The sequence below is a fragment of the Lepidothrix coronata genome, unplaced genomic scaffold, assembly GCF_001604755.1.
Source record: "Lepidothrix coronata isolate B3197 unplaced genomic scaffold, Lepidothrix_coronata-1.0 Scaffold58, whole genome shotgun sequence".
Lineage (NCBI taxonomy): Eukaryota > Metazoa > Chordata > Aves > Passeriformes > Pipridae > Lepidothrix > Lepidothrix coronata.
This window is the reverse complement of record NW_016690238.1, coordinates 4,247,455-4,273,834: the sequence shown is the minus strand read 5'-3', so window position 1 is coordinate 4,273,834 and position 26,380 is coordinate 4,247,455. Positions and strand designations below refer to the sequence as shown.

General features: G+C 39.1%; 1 protein-coding gene across 1 annotated transcript in view; it reads right to left on the bottom strand.

The window, feature by feature from the left end:
- Positions 1-395: 395 nt before the first annotated feature.
- Positions 396-26,380, bottom strand: part of VPS13C (vacuolar protein sorting 13 homolog C) — a 69,348-nt gene continuing 43,363 nt past the window's right edge. Inside the window, exons 50-71 of the mRNA XM_017816740.1 lie at positions 25,939-26,067; positions 24,514-24,647; positions 24,006-24,132; positions 22,112-22,347; positions 21,647-21,797; positions 20,497-20,637; positions 19,312-19,393; positions 19,118-19,187; positions 18,192-18,303; positions 17,153-17,266; positions 15,607-15,743; positions 15,278-15,359; positions 14,696-14,809; positions 14,370-14,445; positions 13,648-13,811; positions 12,388-12,433; positions 11,294-11,417; positions 10,519-10,633; positions 4,531-4,622; positions 3,491-3,614; positions 3,146-3,232; positions 396-742 (exon numbers count right to left, since the gene is read on the bottom strand). Of these exons, the coding sequence (XP_017672229.1) occupies positions 644-742; positions 3,146-3,232; positions 3,491-3,614; positions 4,531-4,622; positions 10,519-10,633; positions 11,294-11,417; positions 12,388-12,433; positions 13,648-13,811; positions 14,370-14,445; positions 14,696-14,809; positions 15,278-15,359; positions 15,607-15,743; positions 17,153-17,266; positions 18,192-18,303; positions 19,118-19,187; positions 19,312-19,393; positions 20,497-20,637; positions 21,647-21,797; positions 22,112-22,347; positions 24,006-24,132; positions 24,514-24,647; positions 25,939-26,067 (2,556 nt within the window). The 3' untranslated portion in view covers positions 396-643. The remainder of the gene's footprint in view (positions 743-3,145; positions 3,233-3,490; positions 3,615-4,530; positions 4,623-10,518; positions 10,634-11,293; positions 11,418-12,387; positions 12,434-13,647; positions 13,812-14,369; positions 14,446-14,695; positions 14,810-15,277; positions 15,360-15,606; positions 15,744-17,152; positions 17,267-18,191; positions 18,304-19,117; positions 19,188-19,311; positions 19,394-20,496; positions 20,638-21,646; positions 21,798-22,111; positions 22,348-24,005; positions 24,133-24,513; positions 24,648-25,938; positions 26,068-26,380) is intronic.

The following is a 26,380-nucleotide window of genomic DNA, read 5'->3' as shown; positions in this document are numbered from 1 at the left end:
TACAGTGATACAACCAAAACCATGCACATGCACATGACAGGTGAAGAATATTTCCGTTTTTAAAGTGCATATTTTCATTTACAGTGTGACAACATTCCCAAGTAAGCACTTCCAGACAACAAGAGCCTATTTCTTTCATATATACTCATTCTTATGTTGTCCCAATGCAGCATTTTCTAATACTAAACAGACAGGGATGAAATTATAGTAGGTAAATTGTGCACACTTCTTTCTTAATTTAAGGAGAATGCTGCCTAAAATAGAAGGATTTTTTAATTAGTTTCAATCATTAACAGAAGTACTTCATTTTGCAAAACACTAGAACCACAAGCACTACAACCTGTCTGTAAACCATAAACTTATAGTGCAAATAAGATAACCACTTTATTGCAGGGCAGAAATTAAAACTTCAGAGTGGAAAAACATTTTATCAAACATCGTACATTTTGCACTTCAATGCACATTTTAGAATAAGGAAATCCGTTGTTTCCCACAGAAACTGAAGTGTTAATGGCTGTTAACTCTGAAAGAAGACCTCAGGCATTTTATCTTTATTTTTTGCCCAGTGCTTCCATGTTGCTTCTAATCAATTTTTGGGAGACAATTGCACCCCAAAGGTCAGACCCCACAAATCCTACCATTATCAAGACATTTGTGGTTTCTTCAACTGCAACGATGCTCTTTTCACCAGCTTCTGCTGATTTCTTGTTGCCTGGGCTTCCTGAATGGCACCACAAATCCACTGTAAAACAATGAGAAACAGAAAATTAAAGCACAATCTGAGGTTTTCTTCCAGAAGATGCAACTAAAACAGCTAATTCAAGAAGTATTAAAATCTACAAACACACAGGCTAGTTTAAGTTACTTAAAGAGAAATAAATTAAGAAAAAGCTTCAGTGATATTGTCAATCCACTCTGGATTTTCTAGTAACATTAATGATGTTATTCATAATTAGGTAAACCCTGCTCAGGCAGCACCCCAAGACAAGTGATCTCCTTTCAAACAGATACACAACTGACATTTCCAATAATTATCTGCTCTGGAGGCTTTCAAAGGCAGGCCATTAAAAGAGCAGGCAGGAGCTCCTGTCCAGTGAGCCCACTGGGAACTCCAGCCTGTCCCAGTAACAGCCACCCTGGGAACCAGCAGTCAACGTTTCAACAGCCATTCACCTCAGGAATATCCTCTAACACACACCTAAGGATGCATTCCTTCTGTCTTGGCTGAATTTTCAGTATTATGGGATCAAAGGGCTTAAATAAATATACTGACCAATCACTGCAACCTACTGGACCCATTAATTGGCACAGGTCAGCTTTTGACATGCTCTGTTCCTCTTGCTACACATTATTTTTAGCAGAAGTTTGAATGCCCTAAGAATAAGGCCTTTTGAGGAAAACATTGTATCAGATCAAATGAATCAATGGTTTTTGGTTCTAAAATGGATAGAAAACTACTGAGAGCCTCCAACTACTGCATTTAGTCTGAGGCAAAGAGCTCCAGAAGAGGACTCTGTTCAGGCCAAACAAGGATGAGGTTTGCATTATCTGTAAACCTCAGAGAATCATTCACAACAATTAAAAGAGGTTATAAACGACAGGAGGCACTTTTGATAATATTTCCAATGAAAACCACTTTCAAACTGGATAGTTAGTTGAAATCCAGAAGGGGATGAATTAAAACAGAACCTAACAATAGTTCTACAATTAGAAACAACTTAAAGCAGTGCAACTAAACCAGTCGTTTTTATTGAATTCCTGAATAAAAATAATTAGTTAAAACCCCCACATCTCAACTGCCTAACATTAAACACATTGTGCATTATGCATAAAATGTGTATACACAATACTAACATATCTCTAGTCTGAGAAAATGAATGTCAGTGTAAGGTGTAAATGCCAAGGGGGGGGGAACCCAAAACCAAACCACACCCTGGGGTAGCTCAGATGGTCACTCTGATTTCACCTGAGTAATTCCAGAATTTACCAAAACCTGAAGTGTTTGAAAGGCTCGTGAGGGCTTTTTTTTAATCCATAATTTCAACAGAAGTAAAACTCATTTACACAACAATGAATATTCAAGATTAAGTTAAGCTGGATGGACAAACAACACGCATAATTTCAAACAGTTGTGGGTTCCTGATAACTCCTGGAGGCTGGGAAAAGATTCAGAGCACTGAAGAAGGACAAACATCCACCCCTTGTCTGTTCTTTGGGGGAGACAGAACAAGAAGCTGCAGAGATGTTTAACATGATGTTAAAGACATTTATTTCATGTGCATATCAAGGACAGCACTCTCCAGAGAAGGGACAGTTATTTCTGAAGCAAACTCTTCCTATCAATGGCATCAGTGTTAAAAAAGGAGATGCAAGATCAAGGGTAATACTGAGAAACTCAGGAAACAGAAATTCACAGAGGGAAAATGGGTAGTGCTGCACTTGAGAACACAGAAATCCGTTTTCAATGCACAGATACCAGCACAGACACAGGAAAAGGAATGTGCAGTTAGGAAATAACACCAAAAAAGGTAATCAAAGACAAGGAAGTGTCCTTCTAGCGTGGCTCATGTGTTTTGTACAGTGCTCCAGCTCTGGCCAGGTCACTGAGACACAGACAAGCTGAAAGGATTTAAATTAGTTAGCTCCAAGTGTGATTTGGAAAACATGCTGTAAGAAAAAGCTGAAGGAACTTTTTCAGACAAGACATAGTAAAGAAATAATATAGAGTCTTCCAGTAGATAAAGTACCTCAAAATTACAGCCATTTTTTTCCTTCCCAGTCTAACCCATCCTTTTAGAAGGCTTGATCAATTCAACAGCAGTGATCTGGCCCTGATTCTGATTCCAGCTGCTGACTTGCCACTTACTTCAGATATTAAATTCCTTTAATGAGCTTTAACATACAAAACCTAAGACTATGCAACTTCACCCTTAAATTATTATTGCATAAACCCTCTTGAACACTTTGGCCTATCTTGCTTCATCATTCTCCTGGTTTAACTCCTTTTTCAACATAAAACTATGAGAAATGGTTCTATAAGGGGTCTCTGAACACTGCCATCTTTTTACATGCTGAGTTTAACAGCTGTTAACAACATCATAAGGAAAGAAGAAGAATGGGGGGAAAAAAAAAAAAAAGAATATACCCTTGCTGTCGTTTCGTCCTGAAGCTGAACTGCCTTTACACATTCATGACCTGTACTGTCCTTTCTGTGGAACATCCTTTGATCCTCCTGCAGAGGGGAACAAAAAAGTGCTTCAGATGACTCACAAAACAAGAATGCAGAATCTGATACTTAAATGGCCTGAATGTCAACTTCAGGTTAGATTTAAACACGGTCTCTGTCCAACCCAACTTGTACTTTCAAGAAATTTTACATAAATCCTGTCATACAGTCCCTTAGTTAGAAGTTAGAACCATAAATAAGTTAAGAGCATGTTTGGACATTTAACTAGTGTTAAATAGAAGGAATTTTAAGTGCTTTTCTTACCAAAACAGTTAATTTTAAAATATTTCCTGCATAGGAAGGACAGCGTGTAAATTCTTCAAATAAGTGATCCCACTCTATTGTTAAATGGCCCAAGATTTCCACTTCTTTCACATAAATCACTCTCCTGTTCAGAAAAACAAAAAAGGTAATGTTCAATTTCTCCCTGGGACTAGAACTTAGCTGGAAAAGCAAAATAAAACATTTGTTTAAGAAGGCATTGTCTATGATGACACAGTGGACCTGTATTTCCTTAATACATTCTCAGACAAGCACTTTGTCTTCAAAACTTGATGATTCTTGTGGGGCCCTTCCAGCTCAGCATATTCTGTGATTCTGTGATATATCTGGAGGTGCAAACAACTAAATCACCCAACTCCCACTCACTGACACTGCTGCAGCAGGAATTTTGAGGTGTCCTTGTAAAACACACATGGGGATGTCTCCATGGGCTTACTGTGGATGAGCTTATCTCATACATCCAGGGAAGGTGGAAATTGGTGACATATGGGATGTGGAGATCATAATCCTTTTCCATCATCCAAATGTATTTAAGAAGTTTTGAGTACCCAAACTGTGTAGCCAAGACTGGCAACAGTCTGAATTTTAAAAATTGTCTGATGAGTTAAATATTGATTTTCATGCTGCTACAAAAGCTTAAAAGTTCATTTAGAACATCCTGTAATTAACAAGATTGTAAACATGTGCATTATCAAACTGTTGGTTTGACTGTTAACACTTACCACAAGGTAATTTGAAAAATTAAAAGCAAAGAGAAAAAAAAGAGTATTTCCGTCCCAGTATGATGAAAGGATCACTGATCTCAGAGTAAACTGTTTTCCCAAATTAGTATCCAGCATTGACACCATAACTAAATTACATTTTCCATAAAGGAAACAGAATAAAATATTTTAAAAATCAAGAAAGAAGTAGATAAGGAAAGTACATATGCAGAGAACAGCAATCAGTTTAGACTCAGCCAGATGTCTAATCCCCAAGTTGAAATCATGCCAAGCCCTTAGAAAGCCTTCAAAACTTAATACCTGTTGGTAACAATCAGATTTGCTCTTCTGCCCCTTGGAAGTGCACAGTGGTATCGATACATCTCTTTTTCCAGCTTTTTGATGTGCAATTTCTGAAACAGAAACAATTTTGAGGTCGTACAAAGAAAATTCAAAGTGGTGCCTTCAATTCCAAAGCCTTTCAAAAAGTTACCTCACTGAAGCAGTTGTTTAAAGGCAGGCTCAGTGTGAGGCACTGAGAGGTCTGATTGTTCCACTCCCAGGTGGAACTCTGGCACTGCAAGAACAGACTATTTCTTCAGCTTTAATTTCCCTTCTGTGTTAATAATTGTTTTGCAATGTTCATTCTGCTGCACCTCGTGCTGCAGACTTGAGTCCAGAGGGAAAATCCCGCAATGGTACCTTTAAAAGGAGGCAGCACATGACCCAGATTCTTAGAAAGAAACTATCAAGATGCAAACTCTCAGTGCACCTCAAGCTCAGGTTCTGAAGCACTGGACAGATGTGCCTATTCCACAGCCAAAATATGAGGGTAGACAGAAATGCAGATTAAATTACTCATCATGTTTTGGTTAGGCAACTACAACTCAAGTGACAAACTGACTATAGAAAAAGGTTTGAAATAAAGTACTGAAGTACCCCTAGGATATTTTTTGTCTATTATTTTTTGCTTATTAACATTTTTTTTTCATATTTCCTATTCTGTTCATGCAGTTTAACTGAAGTATAATGTTTCTGAGCACATGTCACCAGGTCTACAATCCATCAACATAGACCAGCACAGAACAGTCTCACAGTCATCCCTCCATCAAAGTCACAATAATACTGGATTAAAGGCAACAAGATTCACACAGAGACACATGAATGTATTTGTGGGAAAGGGATATACACCAAAACATCACGTAGAGAAAGACAAAAGTCTGAAATTAATAATAATAAAAGCCAAAGTGAGTATGAGAAGAAATCTGTGCCAGCTACTGGTTCTCCTCACGTGCAAAAAATCCTTACAAAACACACATTCCACTTGTAAATAATGTTTAATTAGTAAAAATTAGCAAGGTAGTTACATAGGCATACTATCAATGCATGTTAGCTTTGTACCCTCCCAGTCAATACAACCACCTTTTTTATCACACAATATGTTTTCATGAGAAATGTGCAGCTCCTGTGTAGGAAGGTGAGGGCACACAAGGAAGAAAGCCTGGATGCAGAAGGCTTGCACTTCAGATCAACACCTAGCAAGTGCCTGCAACTGGATGCCCCAAAATGGGTTTGATATTCTTCAGAGCAAGGTAAGATGACTTTCAGTTCATTTTACAGTTGTTCCTGTGGAATTCAGCCTCTGTATAACAGTAATATCCTCAGGTCGTTTCTGACAAATTAGGAAGGACAAACTGAAGAGGGAGGACTAAACACTGAGTATGTTTTTAGTTATTTCTTGTAGACATAAATTCCTTCTGTATTTCCACAGTTGGACCCATAAAACTGGTAAGATGACAACAGGAGTTCCACTTGACTCCACATTTAACTGTGGCCAACCATACAGGCTAAGAACTCTATGTAGTTTAAGTAACCAAAACTGAAAGATCAGATTACATAAGATTCAATTAAAAGAGGGCTCAACATTTATTTATATCTGCATTTTATTTTCATATATTTACAAGTTCAACAAATGTCTTAAAGTATCATCATATATCACAAACAGCCCAAAAATCCTTTAAGCCTAAAAGAGGATGAATATTCAAGACTGAAATCAACAGCATAGTGTTTGCCTGGACTTGCTCTCTAGTGATGTGAAATTTTGAAATACATTTTAATTCAGCATTTTTCAGCAATCAAAACCATAGGGTTGACACCTTCTATAAAAAAATATCCCTTTCTGACCATCTTAAAAATTTCTGAAACTGTACAATGCACATGAAAGGGAAAAAAAAATGCCAGCAAGACTCCTTATCTCAAAGTGTCTTCAAGACATTAGAACAAAGATGGCAAGACATTACTAAAATGAAAATATGAACTCCCATTTTACACCTGAACCACAGTTGTTTCAAAAACAAGTGAAAAATTTAAGAAATAGAAAACCCACCAGCATGTGAAGACTGGAACTCAAAGGCTGCAATCTATATTCTGAACCCTTCTGTTGAACATGAAGAAATTAGATATGCCACATATTTAAACAGATTTATTCATAAGCATGTTTCTCTATTCAGGCTCAAAGCTTTGGAGAGCAAGCCTGTTTCTCATCACTTCAGAAACAATCCCGGTAGTATTTTTAGATTTTCCATGCAATATGTTACTAAAGGAAGAGTTCCCTCTGGGGGCTGTGCCTGCAAGATGCAGTGTTTCCCAGAGCTATTCCCAATCCACCTGATAGATGCCAGCACAATGGTGGGGCCATTATGGAAAAAGGGGGCTGCACTTGATGGAAATCACTCCAGGATCTGCACACTCTTAAAATTCAGACATCTTTCTCAAAAGCTGTTCTTTTTATGAGCACACCAGAGCACTTTGAAGAAGTTAAGTCATTCTTATTTTACGTGGCAGTGAAAGAACCGGTGCACATTTCCCCAGCAGAACAGGGAGGCAACCAGAAATAGAATCTGCAGCTCCCTGCATAGGCTGTGCTCGCTCTCTGCCACACAACAGCCTCAGCACCCTGCCTCAATTATTCATGAGGTGTTCTGCATTCTTTATAAAGCTTTAACTGGGAAATGAAACAAAGTCCTGCCACAGGCAGTGAATAATGGATGAGTGCATCGTGTCAGCCCTGCAGAGCTGGGGAGAGGAGCCTCCTCCCACAGCAAGGCCAAACCCACCAGGACAAAGGCCTCGCTCCAGCACATCCCCTCAGCTGCAAACACTCCTCACACAGGGATTAAAGCTCAGGAGAACTGGAGAACAGTTCTAGAGGTGCCCTGTTTGTCCTGTGAGTTCTGAAGCTCTGCTGTGCATCCATGTTTAACCAACCACAGTGTCCTTTAACCAACCACAGTGTCCTTTAACCAACCACAGAGTCCTTTAACCAACCACAGGGTCCTTTAACCAACCACAGAGTCCTTTAACCAACCACAGCCTCCTTTAACCAACCCCAGGGTCCTTTAACCAACCCTAGGGTCCTTTAACCAACCACAGCCTCCTTTAACCAACCCCAGGGTCCTTTAACCAACCACAGCGTCCTTTAACCAACCCCAGGGTCCTTTAACCAACCCCAGGGTCCTACTCGGTCCCTCTGCACGAGCCCGCAGGGTGTCCAGTGTGACCTGCCACGTCCTGCATGGGCTGAGCACATCCCTCCACAGCCCAGGTCCCTCAGATCCAGCACTCCTGGGAAAAGGAACTGGGGACACAACTTTACCAACCTACTCCACCTGGCTCCTGTCCTCATTCTGCACCTTAAAACCCACTTACCAGTGGAAAAAAGTAACCTGTCTTTTAAGAAGCTCCTCCCAAGACAAGCTCCAATGCCTACCAGTGCCTGTATTTCACACACAACTCTTTAAATTAAACATTTTTTTCATCCAAGCACTGGATTGAGGCATCCACTGCTTCAGGTAACCTTGCAAGGTTTCAGCCTTGGGAGCACATGTTTATTTTAAAGGGACATATGCATTAGCTGTAGTTAAAACAGATGAGAGGGTGGGAATTCTGGTTAAACTACTTGTAACATAGGATCAAAACTGCATCCAAAAATAAACAGCACTTGTACCTATTGTGATTAAACTCATAAATGCACATAAAACTGACTTTCTGACCCATCTTTCTATTAAATACCCTATTTCCTGTGAAGACACTGTCCCCTCTTGCTTCTAATTTACATTAGAAAACAAAACCTTCCCAACACTCACCTCTAGCATAATAATCAATTAAAATAATTAAATAATTTAAATAATTAATTAAAAAAAACCCTCTGTATTCAACTAAGTGACTTCTTGAAAGAAACAAACTATATTTAGTGAACTACACAGTTAGTATCCTGGTTAGTATACAATTCCAATCTGCAGCATTTAGATCTAAGAAATATATAAATACCAGATGTGCAGGAACTGCATAATATCCAGTTTTCAGTGTTAATTGTGCCACCTTTTCCTTTTTTCTAGATGTAAAAAATATACTGAGAAAAATAAAAAAAAACTCAAGAAGACAAAATGTGACCTGCTCAGTATATCACAACTTAATTACACTTAATCAGTTTTAAAAAAAAAAATCACTAAATGTTTTTTTAAACAATTTTGAATTGACCACTAAATACTAAAAGGGCATTGGCAGCAGAGACGTTTCTGTTCAACATTGTTTCCCATCTGACAGGCAAAAAATTTGCTCTGACAACACCTTGTTAAGCTCAGCTTGCTCATTTCTAAGATGCTGTACTAGTAATGAAATTTATGGCACCACTTAATTTAGCAATAGATATATTTTAAAAAATCAATATATATCTATATATCTATGTGTATGTGTGCGTGTAAGTTCATGTTAACAGCTGAAAGGTTACACTTATTTACTTATGGTGACCAGCAAATCCCCAAAAGATTCCGTGAATGAAACCCAGAGTCCACTAAGCTGCTGCATGTTTTAATTGAGAAATGTTCATAAAGAAGTAGCAATAGTACCTTGAAGGCCCAGTGGGTGATAGGGTGGAAAGCTGACAGGCCCACAGCACAGCACAGAAACCACAGGTACAAGTTTGCTCAGCATTTATATGCAAACAGTATTTCTAGATGATGGAATCAGAAGCACTTTCACAGAAGTGAATTCCATTTGATGTCACTATTTTACATTTTGCACAAAATGTTGCCTTCTGCCTCGTTCCACAGCCCTGGTTCTACCAGAATCCTAATAAATAAATAAATGAACTCAGGATCTAACATACCACAGCTTTTTTTCCAAGTGCCTTCTGTTGTTGCTGTTCATAAGGAGCTAAGCATCCTTAGAAAAACAAATATACAGGAAACAAACCCTCCCTGTCTCTCCCATCTTACTCACTCATCTAATCTTACTGAAGACGGTAATTCAAGTTTGTTTTCTTAGTCTGGACAACATGAAACACTGTTTTATTCAACTGCTACACAGAAAAGATATGAATGAAGGGGAGAGGACATGTTAAATGCAATCATGCCCTTAATTTAAATATTTAAGGCAGATAAAAGACTATGACAGAAATAGAGAAGAAATATGGAAAATGTTTACTCCATTAGTCCAGTTCTTGCTGCGTGTGCCAGGAGAGAAGGAGAAAGAAAAGAAACATTAGAAATACAGCAGGAAATTGAGATTAAAAGACCACCTAGAAGCAAGTAGCAAATATGCAAGTTTTGGTCTTAATATGTGAATGCAGACAGTTATTTTACTCTTTTAGCAACAAAATAAGCATTTTAAGGTAAGTTTTAAGAGCACGAAGCCTGAAATACAAATTAACCAGATTCTGACTATCCAGGACTGGAAAACTAATGTTATTCCTGCTCCATATGCCAGCCCTATCCATCTGAGGGAGCAGGCTAAGCGTCCACACAACGCCTGTAGCTGTGACAGATTGCTATTGTGAACAGCATAAGGAAAAACCAAAAAGTGGTATTTTGAGAATTCATGCAGTTTTTTCAACTGCTGATACGACCAAACCATTCAAGCTCTATTAATCTTTTTTAAAAGTTGCTTAGTTTGTAAACCGACCTCAGCTTTGTGATTGTGCCAAAAATTAGAACTGAGTATCAGAACGTTTTTGTTTCCAGATATTCAAATCTTAATCCTAATAATTCTTCATCCCACTACCCCCTTCCAGAGCATGAGATAAGTGATTACAGACCATAAAACAGCAATGCTGCAGTTTCCTTTCTGTGTTCAGCTTACTCCAAGCACTGGGCTTTCTCTGCTGTCCAGGTCTGCCTTATGGAACAGGCTGGGGCAAATTTTTCCTACAGTTAATGACTGCCACACATCCCTGGCAGCTTGTTTACAACTTCTCTTTAGGGAACCTTGAGGGTTAGAGAGTTTTAGCTGGATTTACAACACAAGCCATACCTCAAATAAGTCATAGCCCTCAGCTTCCACCCTGTCGTAGGGCCGGATGATGCCGTCCTCCCGGATGAGCCGTGGGGGACGGAGGTTGGACACTTCTTCAGTGGATTCTGCCACCCTGCCATGGACAGTGCAACAGTGTTCTGGTCAACTGAACATATTTCTGAGTTTCCCCAATATATCCCTTGCCACATATCCCACTGACACCCCCTGGGTACCCTCTGGATGCAAAGACACGCTGCTAATAATAAATCAAAACTGGCATCAGCCAATTCAACAGCTACAGAACAATTTGGAGAAGTTTACTCCCAACTGCAGGTAATTTACTGAGGGTTCTCAAGTATATTAAACACACTACCCAAAAGTCCCCTTAAAACACAAGAAGCTCCTGCTGACCAAATTTCTAACTGGGAATTTTTACTCTGAAAATTTCAATGGTCTAATATTTTACAGTAAGTTTCAATGACATTTAGGTATTTGCACTCAATAATATACAAAGGTAAAATTTACACAAGATCTTTAAATTACTTTCCCATCAGGGGAGGGAGTAAAAGGAGAAAAGTGATTAGTTATTGTCTACCTGAACTACAACACTGAAGCAGCAATTTCAGGATCATTATAAAAGACATTCATTACGGGCTACAAGACATTTCTCAACCTCACAAATCTTCCTGCACATTGTACTTAACACCAGTAACTGTTTGGCACTACTGGACCAGTTTACCCCCTGGTACCCAACATCAGGGGAGTACTTCAACCCTGCCCCTTGCCCCTGTACCTCTGGATGCCCTGGAAGGTGCTGCTGGCCATGTCCACGATGCCTCCGGTCGGCCGGGCCACCACTCCCACCAGCCCCTTCCCAATCCCTTTGAAGAATCCAGCTGCTCCTTCTTTTTTAGCCCCTTTAAAAGAAAGGGAACAAAGAAAAGAAATAGTTTTAGTGACCTTGAAGACATTAAGCACACAATTAAGCCATTGCTGCTCCAGGCTGCACGAGGAGTGGTTTGTATTGGAACAGCCCACAGTCACTGATTCCATACGATCCACCTGGACAAAAAGTTGTCCATGGAAAGTCACACGTTGCTTCCTGGTCTGTTCAGACACATCACTGTTCACTAAATACCTCCCCAGGCTCCAAAGGCAGCAGGACTGAGATGCTCACAAGATTCTCCCTCTCACACTTTCAGTCTGGACTGTAGGCCAAGAGATCAGTTCTTACAGGTTGACAGTAACAAATACTCTGAGGACACTCACATGCACAAATACAATGGAAGATAACTACTTCGACATGAAAATTACATGTCTCTGGTGATACATAACTATGGAAGAGCCAAAAGAGGGTTTAGAAAGCATGTGTGTTCATCCACCAATGAGACAAGGACTACACACCAAAGTATCACCCAAAAGCTGTAAAATACAACACTGACTCCCAACACTGAAATCTCTGCGACTTGGAGATTAGTAAGAGGCATTTTATCTTGGATAATTTTCATTATCTACCATACTTATGAAGTAACAGGAATAAATACCAATTTCGGTCATGAAACCAAATTTGCTTTTTAAGATTTTTCCAACTTTTGGAGTTCCAAAAAATTTTAGTTTATTTTATTATTTTTAGTATCTTTATTCTGGCTTTAAACAATAAATTGGGTACTACAGCAGCCCTAACAAAATACATCATGAGCACAAACCATTCCTTGACTCATACAAAGGTTGAAAAGGTGGTAAGCCAATAATAAAGATATTTGAGGAAATCATAATTAGAAATATAAATCTTGCTATGCCTTAGCATCACTACACTTAGATTGACATTTCTTAAAATTACAAAATAAATTGTAAAGGACTGAAGTGCAGTACAGCCCTAGTGCTTACCTTCCACTGGTTTAGTGATTATGCCTGTCACACCTCCAACAACACCCTAAAACAAAGAAGAGAATAAAGTTCCCACTTAGGAACTGGAATGCTGTAAGTCCAACTGGCCAACCAGTTGTCTCACATACTTCATTTTGAAACTTTATAAAGTTCAGGATCAGAAACACTGTCTGTTTGGGGTTTTGGCTTTGTTTCTTTCTTTGACTTTATATTTTTAAAAAAATTATAACTGAGGGAAAGTAGAGAGGGGGAAAATCTGAACCAGTTGAAGAAACATTTATGCTGGCAGGACCAATAAATCTGTTGTATGGTAATCAGCAGCCTTGCAACAATTAAGTAATTATTTCCCTTTCACTACTAAGAAGAAGCTGCCAGAATTCCCAGTCATGAGTAAGTGATACCAATTAGGGCAAGGTAAATTAACAGCAAATAACTCTCCACAAGACTGGAAAGGTCAAGTCGTTGAAAGACACTAAGGCAGATGAATGAAAATGCCCTGAGGTAACTTCCAATATCTTAGAAACAGTATCAGAATCAACTCCACAATGTTTACTATTTAATAATTACTTAGAGATAAGTTGACTGTTTTTATTTGGAATTGAGTGTGATGGAAATTATTACAAGACTTAATTTGCAGTCATAAAATACAGACCTCTCAGTCATTGTTTATGTGAGGTTTTTCTCACAGAGAGAAATAGAAGTGATCTTTCAGCAACCAGAAAAGGCTCCCAATTTCAGATAACCAAAAAATACAGTGGTTGCACAGCTTCTCTTTCAGAAAAAAAAATATCTCCAACCTAATGTAGTACTTATTTTTATACATATTCTACTTGCTTCATGCTCCTATTCCTTAAAGTCAAGAAAATGCAGCAGTTTTGTACGACCTCAGCATAGAGAAAGTCATTTCTACTACAATTCACAGCCAGCTGACTGGAATGACAGAATTGACTGCCAGGTCAAGTAAGGGCCCAGGTACTTTAATCACCTCCCACATTGGTTGAACACAAGTAACTGTTTATTTATATAATTCACAGGAGCAATCGGTGTCACTTCCTACACTTTTCCTTTCCCAGACCCCAACCTCAGTTCCCCTGACCAGAAACATGAGCTCAAACACTGCCCTGAGGCTGCTCTAAAGCACTGCCTGTTTGCCTCTCCTGTTCAGCTCAGGAGCTGACAGAGAAGGCAGCAGACGTCCTCGCATGTATTTTCCAGCTTGGATTACAGGTTGGCACATCACCCCCCCCTCCAAGCTCATACCCGTAACAAGCCTTTTCCTCCCTTGGCCAGGCTCTCCCCAAAGTCCTTTGGCTGCCGACCCATTTCCTCTCTCCTTTTCTGCTGGAATTCTTCATCCAGAGTAATGGCAGCCAGGCCTTTTCCAACAGTGCCAGTGATCCTGGACACCACCCCTGCTGCACCACCTGAGGGAACAGGGCAGACAGAAAGAGTTCTTGCACACCTTAACAGCAGACAACACACGAGAAGTCCACAGCAAATCCCCTTCATAGTTCAGATATGATGAATTTACACAGAGCAAATCCCACAGGTTGTCCATGAGAAGACTCCAGGATCTGCTCTGAAGTCCATATACCCAGAAAAAGGGAACTCTTACATCAGTTCACCACATGTTATATAACATATTGAATGAAATAATATTTTCTCTAATTACTGTAAGACACAGCTGAATAAAAACCTAAGGTAATTGTAACAGTAGCCGGTCTTAAAAACACTTCTCAGGCTCCTCCAGACATTTTAGGTCCATTAGAATTCTGTTTCTTATTCATCCACAGCATGTTACTAATTCAGTTACATATTCAATGTTTCTCAGTTTGGTTGCTCAGTCTACAAAGCAGACATTTAGACGGTCTCAGGTAAATTAGGTGTGAATGATCCACATCACAAATACTGACCACAGTGTGACAAACTTAAATACTCATCAGGGAAATACCATGGAGGTATTTTTCAAAGCAGTAACATACCCACTGTGTGGCCAAGGAGACTCCTAACACCAATCACAAAGCCTTCAGCAAATTCTTCAGGTCCTTGAACAGCACCCTAAAAATGAAGTTTATTAGAAACAGCAAAAACTATGCCTTGATTCATCTGTTTCAAGAATAACTAGCCACTCCTTTACACTGATGCAAGTAAGGCCACATGATTATGTTATTTCTTTAAAATTAACATTAAAAAAGTTACTTTCTTACCTGTTCAGGGTGTGGAGTACAGTGACAACAAAACTACAACCCTACCAGTATATTCTATTAGCCTACTATAAACACACAGTTAAAGAATCAGGGAGTCATACCTGGAATGGCTCATAAAAGAAAGCTTCCACTCCCTCAGACAAGCCTCTGATTAAGCCAAATGGATTTCCAAGAACATCTAATCCAAGCACAAGGACATACATCTGTTTCAGGAACTAAATAGTGGGGGGAGGAAAAAAAGGCAAAACCCAGTTTACGAGCTGTTGTTACACACAGTTCACGGCAGAACCCAATGCTGGTACATTTTTTAATTTACCACCCAAGGAAGGTGTTAGAATACTCAAGTGTTCCTACTAGAATGAAGATAGGCTTAGGCAAATGATGTATTATATGTATAGACAACTAATATTACTGAACTATTACATTTACTTTTACTATTACAACTATTACTGAAGAAAGACAATCATAAAAAGAACAGAAGGAATAATTTAAAAAATTTTAAAACACATATAAGGACACTTCTGTGTTCACATTTTCGTAATTGTGTCACCAGATCCCTACTCCAGTACCATGAAATAAAAAATTAGCAGCTTTCAGAAGTATTCACCTTTTCTTTCCTATTTTCTACATTCTATAAAGCACATACTCAAAATTTTACAAAAGGCTTGACTAAATCAACTTACTTGTTCACTGTAATGTCTAACAACTCTCTTCATCAGTTGATCTCTCTTGTAGAACTGGTATTTAATTTCAAAGAAAGCAAGTCTGAAAGACAAGTAATCACACAGTAGTTATAGATACCCTTCCTCCTTCAATTCCTTCAGATAATCCTGAAGCCCAGTTCTCTTAAAAAGGATCCCAAACCCATTATCCCTCCATTCCTCCCTTTCCCTTAAGGCTGTATAAACTTACACCTGAGTCAGTCAGCAAAGTTTACCATGCATCCAATCAATAAGTGTAGAGTAGCTTTAGTCAAAGTATTAAAAAAAATAAAGCAATTTTATTATCTTACTTGAAAATAACATCATCCACGTCTGTCAGAGTGGCTCCAATGCTTTTCAACAGCAAATTCAGGGAATGGATGGCTATCATGTCTTCCCCCTTATCTGATGCTTCTCCACCAGAAGCCAGAGACAAACTCAAATGCAACTGCCAAGATAAAATTTGTAGAACAAGACAAATCAAGACCAAAACAAAAACCCCAAACCACAGCAGACAGACTGTGTGGTGCATATGCAAAAAAACTCTGGTGAAAGAGTGGTAAGTGTATTTTGACTCTCTGACGAAATGTGCAATTTCAACAAACATGCTTGTGCTCACACTGGTATTAATTTGATAATATAGGTACCTATTTATATTTAACATAGGTATGGAGTCATATTCCCATGCAGAGGAGTGTCCAATTGCCCGAGAAGTTTAATTTTACACAGTAAACCTCCGTGTAAACCATGAGTCAAAAATTAAATTGATTTACTTAAGTAAAATTTAAATTGATTTACTTTACTAGCTTGTGTGTATTTTTGCAACTAGTCACTCTTTGGAGGAAACATGAGCTTTGAACTGTCTTTGACACTGTAAAATACAAAATTTTTTAGTGTCGGTAAGACAAAAATACTCACACACTTTTCTTAAGGGTGGAAAGGGCAACAGAAAAGTATTTTCCTCTTCCCTTGTACATCACCATAACAAATATTGTCCCACTCATCAGAGGGCACAGCAGTTAACCTGTATGATTTAACTGCTTCAAGATTCCCAATTTTCACAGTCTTCCCACTATCCAGTGGTTTCAAATATCAAGATAAGTCTACTGAAGTTAGGTGAAAAAAACCAGGAGAGAAAAAGAAGCCCCTTCCTGTACTTAACAAGCAGCTTGTCTGACATTTCAAATAAAGATGCAAAAGAAACTTAGAAGTTCTTACTGTTTCTTCAACAGCTTTAGCCAGACTGGGCAGAGGACAATGTTTAAATACCACAAATGTCTTGTTGCTCCCAATGCTTTCCCTGGCTCCACCATTCTCTTATAAGTTTATAAGCACAGTCATATGAGAAAAAAAAAATCCAAGAATCTAAGAGCATCCTAACAGACACCTAATGAAATAACTAAAAACCTGAAATTAGGGTTTATGTCAGAAAAGGAAAGGAAAGTAAGTAAATTTTTCCCTCTAAATTCTTATTCAATCTGATAGGCTGAGAGGAGAATTCTGCTAATTCAGGATAATGTCTAATTACTGATGATCTTTCTTCTCTTCCTTCAAAAAATCTCACTGCTTCAAGAGAGACATGAAGACAAGCCCATGGAAGTGTATTTTATAACAGTTTCTGATACATTACTTGGACACTTTCAGGCCAATATCTTATCTGGCTTTCATCATTACATTGACTCTCCCACTTCATGATGGTTAAGAGTCTGTTTGTACTCATGGGTGACAAAGCAAGTTTTCCAACAAAGTATTAAATTCTAGAGGACAAAACCCCCAGCAGGGATGTATTTACTATAAGGAATTAAGAGAGGATTAATATCAGGTGTTGTATTAACCAAAAATCTCTCTATAGCATACCTTAATTGGAGAAATATGGAAGTGTTCAAAGAAGCTGAGCATTGACAGGTCTGTCAGGGAAGACTCCATCAGCTCAGTGTTAAGTGCATCCACATCCTGCTGAATTAATTTAGACTGGGTTTGCCATTTAAAAATGAAAAGGAAAAAAAAAAGGAAGTTAATCTCATCAGCATATACATAATGTAATTAATCATATATCTAAATATATGTCATATAGAGAGAAAGTAGAAATAACAATCATAGTCAAATACAGTTAACTACTTAAATATAACTGTATTAATGTATTTCTTGTATCCAGGGTAAACAAAAAAAACTCCAAACCAACGACACAAAAAAACCCACACCACAACCCCACAAAAACAAAAAAAACCCCTCCCCACATACACAACAATTCAACAATTTCTGGGTCATTTTTCCATTTTCTACTATACTGATATTCACTTAAATTCCTCAGTCATTCAAGGTATCAATTCCATAGGTTCTTCGTGGTATTTTTTATTTCCTCACAAAATTACAATTTTTATACAGAACATCTGAAAATATAATTCCTAAGAAAAAGAAACTTGTAAGAAAGACTCTTCTATGTCCAGCAGAACAAAACGGGGCCTGAGGGTCCACCTATATAAGATTTTATTTAGAGCTGTGAAAAATCTATTCCTTCTACTCTCTGAAGACAAGACACTGTAGACCAACAGACAAATACAAGCCCACTCTGTAAAATCTGCCCTTATTTCTCATACACCCTTAACACTCTATAGTCACAACTAAAACCTTTGTGTCATCCATTAATGAAACATTAAAAGAGCAGAAAACAGCTACACATACTCAAACTCAGTTACTCAAACTTGTCATTCAGTCATGGGCACAGCCAACGTTTAACAGAAATACCAATACTAATTGAAAAACATCTTATTATGTCCCTTAAGTCACATCTGTGAAATGCAATATTCCCTTATTTAAATGGAAATTTTCAGGAAATTGCAACACTAAAACCATGAAGGCCCTGTTCCAGCAAAAATGAATTTTTCTCATACATTACCCTTTGCCTTTCAGCTTCGGGGTCTGTAGATGGAGTGAAAAGTTCACTAAGTGCTCCTAAAAATCCCTGATCAATTTTCAGAGCCATTTCCTGGATAAGAACCATGAAGTACCTAAAATAAGAAAACCAAACATGTGTATACTTGGAGAATTTTAACTGAAATATCACCTGCTTGCCCTACAGAACCGAAGCTTTGCAAGATTCACAATCTACAGTATCAACTGTCAGTGTACACTCAGAAATGCTTATTGACCTCACAAACCTATATTGCTGTAGGTTATTCAACCCTAATACTTTCAAAATTTACCTCAAAACCATCACCTAATAATTCCTACATTCCCACATTACAGTTCCATGTCCTTCATGGATAACATAACCTGAACAACACTTTTCTTCCTCTTATCCAAGTGCCTCTCTTCAAGTCATATTATTGAACATTTATTTTATTAAAATTCACCGTCCTCAAATATTACACCCACACTGGCTGGGTAGAGATATTTGCATTAGAAACCATCAGTATAATGTTTTTGTCTCATTTTTAGTGCAAAAACTCCAGACACAGACATATTCACTAAAGAACATTTTACACTGTTCTGAGACACATGAAGTCATTTGTTGTTAGAGCACCAAACACCCAGCACTGAACAAACAGGCAGACACACAACCCTGGTACTGTAGTACCAGATGGACATAATTCTGATTACTAAAGAATTTGCATAACAGCCCCATCATGTGGTCAGCCCCTGTTTTCTAAAAACAAGTTCCTTCCAGAACAATGTTTTTTCACAGGACATTTAAAAATCCAGCCAAAAGTCAAGAGTTGTTTGCATAGGAGAACATAAACTGTAGAGCAAAGTTCCCTTCTAAAATAGATTTAAAATATATTAAATCCCTAAAATTGTGTTACACCACGCTGTTAAACTCACTTGAATTGCAGCACTTTGCTGTATTCGTTGAATCTAGTGATGACACTGATGTCAATGAAGGGTTTTGGTTCTAAACAGAAAAAAAAAAAGTTAAGGATGTGCCAAAACCAAATTGCCAAGTTGCTACTTGGCTGAATAAATCTGATATTGCCATATATCAAATTTATAATACATCTGATAAGGCTTTCCCTCACCTGAATCCAAAGCAATCGACTTGGGAGGGAGTACAGGGTGGAACACAACAGGAAACATGGATCCTGGTAATTGATTATCGACCTAAAACATTAGGGCATCATTACAGGAATATTTTAGTGACACCATAAACACAACTCCCATTTTAGAAGGCTTGAGAAACTTGAGACTGTATTCAAGAAGAATGTCATCCTTATCTGGGGGGAAGGAGGGCAGAGTGAAAGGACTGCTCTGAGTTTATTGTGGAATGGTACCCATTAGTTATAAAAGGTCAGATGGTGGGAAGTGTTGTACAAGGGATGCTTCCAGAGGGTCACACCCATGGAGACTCCCAGGGGCTGCACTGAGGGCACACACTGACTGGAACAGTGAAAACTGCCTTCAGCCAAAAGTAAAACCAAGCTGCTGCTCTGAGCACCACACGCACCAGCTGCGGAGATACTGCTGCACAGACATGGATAAAACCAAAGCCCTCATGTGCCTGCTGTCAGAGACTGAAATGGTTCATGATTTATGCATTCTAGGATTGCCAAGGGACTTTTGCAGGCTTCTGCAGGACTTTTGCATTATACCTCTGATGGCCCATCAAAGCCCATCCCTCCCCCTCTGCCCATCTTGAAAGGTGGGAAAAACCCTTTGGCCAGACCCCTCCTGGGAACTCAGCACAGACCCAGGAGGTGTTGGGGGCTCGTGGCATGGCCTGGGACACTAACCATGGATACAGTAACTCATAACTTCTTGGAGTGTGGGGGCTTCCCTCCTTCACCCCCAACGGACCAAGGACACCACTTCAACTGACAGACATGGAAGCTGCAACTCCCAAGTCCCATCGCTGGACCCCGTGGGCAGTGACTATAGACATCTGTCCACTCTCAGCTTTGCTTTCCCTTACTCTCCTTACCCTTCTCCTGTCTTTCCTTTCTCTCCCTTGTGCATTTTCCCCCCAGGGGTTATCCCTATGACAGATGATATAGATGACAACACCCAAAATGCTGACATACCTGTTCAAACAAAAGTGTTAAAATGAACCCTACCTAGATATGTTTTCAGACCCTGATTATTCAGTGTCATTTCACTCTAATCCACCCCAAGGGAATTATTGATAAGAACCTGGGTTACCCCCCTACTTTTTTTCTGGGGTGGGTTGTAACACCTGCCCAGTGCCCAGACAGGAGGGAGGGCGGTACCTGCAGCCAGTAGAGCTGAGCCCGTAAGCTCCTCTGGTGAGGGGACTGTTTGAATTCCACCTGGATTCCCGACAGGAAGTTCCGGCGGATGCTGCACCTGACTGGGAGACGCATTTCCATGGGAAACTTACTGAAGTTCACCTGGAAATGTAAGAAAGCAGAGCTAATGCAGACTGAGAGACAATCAAATGTTCTGTTCCTGTAAACAGGTCAGCAAATAAAACCCGTGGGTTTCCTTATTTCCTGATCTGATCACACGGCTACTGAATTACTCCACACATTCTCTGCATGGAAAGGAACAAAAACCCAAAAGTCAGTCTGATAGACATTAAACTGTAGCTTTAGTTACCCCAAACAGAAACCTCTGTGCCACCTTAGTAACTATTTCTTCCTGAGTTCTATATTACACTGGATAATTACAGATATTCACACACAGCTCATTACTTTCCCAGCTGATGCTTTTAACCTGATCCTGAAATACGAAGAAAGAAAAAGCTCTCCTTTATTTGGAGACAAATATAATGACAGATACAAGGTTTGATACCATGTACTATAAATGCACCACTGCCATGTGCAAAACCTTGGTGTTCACAGCTGAGGGGATATGCATCTTTTGCAAATGAAAGGATGATACAGAAAACAAGGCTGATTATGGTACCATAAAATGCCTGTGTTGAACTCGACCTTTCAAATACATTAAGTTTATGCATGGAACACAGGTATGGACAACTAATGCCTGAGAGAGCTCAGGTAAGTGAATTAATTTCCAGATTCTGAACACCACAGGCTCCTTTACCATCCCAAGCAATGGAAACTGCAGCTTACTAAGAAGATAAAACTAAGGTTTCTACAAAGAATTTAAGGTACCTCAATGTGAATATAAGATTCACAACTAACATGCACATACCACACAAAACCAAAATTCTTGGAGATTTTTACTTCATAATACAAGTCTGGATAATGCCTCAATATTGCCTCAGTATCACCACAGTACAGAAACACTGTACTGTGTAAAATGTGTAACTATTCAACTAAAAAGATTGCTTTCTGGTTCTGTTTCTCCTAAAACAGCATCTATCCTTACTTAGCAAAGCAGAAGTCTGTTTTAGCTGTTGCACATGTTCTGCAAACGCTTAAACTCCAAACATACCTCAGTGTTGCTGTCCAGTTTATGCCAACCAGGACCTTGGAAAGCTGTTTTTGAGAGATATTTCTGATAGGCTTGTTCCAACAGGTTTATTTGCTTTTGATTAAATGGTTTCCACTTGTGCCTTGGTTTCCTTTCCCAAACAACACCAGAACTGCAAGACAAATAACAAGGTTAACAATTTGAGACCTTATACCTTTCTTGTGCATGCAAACAATGTAAAATATATTATTCTAATTTCTCAGGATCAAAAAAATTATTTCTCTAATACAAGCTAAAAAAGGAGGCAGTTAAATCCTATTGGTTCTAATTTCACAACAGGGGTAAAGGCAAAAACCTCATCTTTAATTAAAAAGGTTCTGCCTAATTAAATTTGAAATATGTCCCTTTCAACTCTAGTATAAAAATTATAATAAGCTGTCAAATTTTGATTTTTCAAAGGAGTATTTAGACTTCCCCGTGCAGTACCTAGTAATTCCTATGTAAGAGATTTCTTTTTTATTTTCATTGTTAACTAGAGAAAGTCCAAGGCCATGGATTGACAGGTTTATTTCTTGGTCAGGCTGCTCCAGCTCCTCTGCTTGCCGTGCTTTAGAGACCAAAGCAACGTCATCTGTGAAGAGCAGCACCCGCTGACGCCCATCCAGGAAAGACACCCAGTGGATCTGAGTGTTGGCATTGTAAGGGAACTGCCCACAGTCATCCTGCATTGGGGGAAAAAAGGATATTAATGACTAAATCCATGATGCTGTGTATGTTACAAGCAAGTTTACACACACACAAACCAGAACTCAGCGTTCTCCTTGTTTGTTTGCTTTACTGCCTCATGATGATTCGGCTGCATCCCGAATCCAAACACTGAAAACAAGCTGGAGGTTGGGATATTCCAATTTGGAATCTAAGTGCTACTTTTCACAACAAAAATTGCTAAAATTAATTGCAAATATCTTCTGGCTTTCCACCCCGATAATGCAGGGCACTTTGGCTTTAAATATTTGCTGTTCTTTATTTCCTTGTGAGTTATCACAAACATCAGTGACATGAAGTTAATAAAGATGAATCACTAATTATACAAAGAATTACTAGAGCTAACAACAAAAGCTATCAACTAAAACATAATGCCATAGCACTAGTATGTAATAAAGGAAAGGAGGGGCTTTTTCCCCTTTTGTAAACTAAACATTCCAGCAGTATTTGTGGTTTAGAATAATACTGGAAATCATTAGGAAACAAAGGCCTTCACAGCAACACAAAAGGTAATGGGAAAGAAGGCAATAAATTACAAACCACAAAACAGCAAAACCAGACAACTATTAGGGTCTCTGCACTTCAATATTCCTTATTTTTTAATTTGTGAGGCAAAATTAAGATAATTGAAGCCCTTTTCTCAAAAGCCCCAAATAATCATAAATGTAAACATAATTATACAGTAAGGAAATCAGTTTTGAAGTAAAAACATTTTAAATGTAAAAAATTTGACCCAAAAAAGTGTTTATACAGTAAAGCTGACTGGATTTGGTTAACTGAGTTCAGTTGAGTGAAATTAAACCCATTCCCAGCAAAAATGAAACAAGAACTTACTTTCCTGTCCCTCCTTTTAGCTACTAATCCTTTTTAATTTCCTTAACTGTGCCCAGTCAACAGAAAAACCACCTCTGAAGAATTCAGATTTTAGTGTAAGGTGCAAGCAGGCAGCTATTCAGAGACACACACATAGGACTTCATTTAGCCCACATTCCAGTTAAGTGAGAAAAACCTTCCTCCATGAATGTTTGCTTCCCATTCTCCAACAAAACATTTGCTCTGTCTTATCCCAGAATTACCTCTGCTTCCAGTTCCACTGTCCCTGTTTCTCTCAGTCATTTTCCATCTTGGTCATTATTATTATTTTGCCCCCACTTCACACGTTTTCCTGTTTTAGTTCTGCCTGAGTTACAAACATGGAAATAGCTCTCAGTGAGCAATTCAGAATTCTCTGCTCCATACAAGCATTTCCCACAGGAAGTGAGAGTCACAACAGTGGGGTTTTTCTCCATCTTTAGGGAGATACTTAAGGCAAATGCAGCACTGCTGGAAAACTGGTGAATTATTCATCCTCTCTACTCTTTAGATACTTCCACAGCTTGATGCTCCTTCTTCCATATTCACAAAAACCAGAGCAAATGCAAGCTGCAGTTTGTGTCTGATCCTCTGAATATATTAATCTAAACATCCAAAATCTTGCTGCTTGACAGGAGGCTCAAAGGTCCCTTACAGGCCAAGACAGATGTGAAGTTACTGAGGAAGCTTTCTGCCAGGTAGTTTTAACCTTGTAACAGTCCTAGCTTGGTTCAGCATTTACTTCTCCCCTTCTGAAGTTTACCTTCAGTAGGTCATGTTCACCAAAATTTTGGCAGTAGCCCCAAGTCAATTTTCTTGGTTTGGTTGGATCTGTCCAGGCAAACAGGCACACTTGCCTTGGTTTCAGCTCCATTTCCTCTTGTAATCCACTGCAGGGTAAAAGCAAAGCAGCAAAATAACAGCATTCACTGGTTAGGAGCAGTGGTGGAAGGGGAGCAAGCAAATCACAGGGCTAAATCCTCCACCCCTCCAGCCTCCTGGGGTGAGGTGGGAAGGAGCCAGGCCATCCACTCCAAACAAGGCCAGCTGGAGGTTCACCAGCTCTTGGTGAACCAGGATTTATACTCCCACTGTATTCTCTCCACTTTCGCAAACTATGAGGAAGACAAAATACTTCATAAAAAGAATATGAGAAAGAAAAGGGGTTTTCATCTATTGTTCAAGGTCCCGTAGTGGTAAAAGAGAACTCCTTTCCTCCCAAAGGGTCCCCCTGGTTAAACCATCAGTGGTGAAGAGTGTCTGTCCCGTACCTCTGTCTGTATCTGAGGCAGTCCCACGGGCTGTGGTTCACAATCAGGGCTGGGGCAGCTCCCTCATGGTAATCAGAGAAGCTTATGAGAGTAGAGTGCTCCGAAACATTCACATCCACCAGCAAGCCCCCATTCTGCAGAAGGAGTTAGACAAAGTCCAGTATTTCTTCCAAACATAAATTCAATTTAGAACAGACTAAACTGCTGTTTTTAGATCAGTCTTTCGCTGGCCTCTTACAAATGAAATAAGGAAATGTCCCCTGCATTATCTAGTAACAGCAAGCTCAAACACATTGGTTGCTGACTTTAGGCGGGTATCAGTAGCAACCACAAACTCCTTGTTGATTTAATTGAAAAAATATATTAAAATTAAAGATTTTTATTCAAATAACTTCATTTGAAGTTCAGTAACAAGTAAAGGTGATAATTCCCTTCACTTTCTGTTACAAAACTTAGTCACATTTAAAACTGCAGGTTCCTGCATACTCCTTAAAAATGTGAAGGTCTAGACAAACTTTAGTGTAAGTTTGTAAAGTACAACAAATATAGCAAAAGAACATTAACAAAAAGAGCAGAAAAGTTCTGTTCATTAAACCTCTAAACATTTCATCCTGAGTCTTTCTCCTAATGGCTTCCCAGTATATATGCAAGGTATTTCTGAAGCATGTAGAGCACCACTTTTCTCATTTGCTTATACAAAGGAGGTACTTCATGCTTTCCCTTTGGGATTGTCTCTTCAGACACCTTTCTCAAAATGCTCCTCTAGCAAGATAAATTGATTTTTCTGCTACATTATAAGATCTAGAGAAGAGGTGGGAAGGGACACATCCACCTTTGAAAAAGATGCTTCAGGAAACTGGAGAGCTGGATTATCCTCACAATCACTTGCATTTCAGTTAGTTGTGATGAGCAATACATCCAAAGCCTTGTCTGAACATGCTACATTTATATACACATTCTGTAATGCTAGGCTAGGGGGAGTTCTGAAATCAGTAAGATTCAGCTGTTTGACTCAAATTAGTTTGCCCACAAACTGTGTGTGTCCAACATGCAGTGGATTATCAAGAAAACAAAAAATACAGTCCATTTTAGGATAACTATTTAAACAAACTGAAGGCACCCAAGACCCCAAGACTCTGCAAAACCCCAGATGTCAGAGGTGTAATCTAAGCATTTTAGCATTCTACCATTTGAACTTAATAGCAACAGAGTTGTTCATCTTCTTACAGGGTTAACACAAGTAAATCACCCTGACTACACAGCTACAAAAACATCAACAACTCTGCAAACTTGATTCACAACCTTTTTTATGCCTCAGAACTGAAGGGCAGTGAAAACACAGTTTGATCTGGATGATTTCGGTGAGTCAAGCTACCAGATGGCTGAAATGGAGTTTAAGAACGGAGCACACAAAGGCAGTCTCACCAATTCTTCCAGTCTCAGCAGAGTCCCATTATCCTGGGCGTTAAACAGGAATGGTTTGGATGGGCTCTCATAGCCAACTACTCTGACACAAAGTTCACCAGATGAGTTTTCAGGCCAGAATGGAAGACACTGTGAAACAAGAAATACATGTGACTTTAGCAGTTCCTGTATGTTCAGTACCGTGAGCCAGCAGGAAAACAGACAGGCTGGTGACTATTTCACATGCCTTAGTCCTCACCCAAGGATCTCCTGATGAACATCTCAGCTACATTTACTAAGTAACCCAAACTGAAGGACTTCATTAATGTACCAACACATGCAACCTGTGCTGCTCAAGTTCCCCTGAGATGTGAGGTACCCATGTCATCCATCACAAGTGACAGCTCCCATGAGAGAGCTGCTCCTTCCTCAAGTGACACCTAGAGACCAGTTGTTTGTCTGC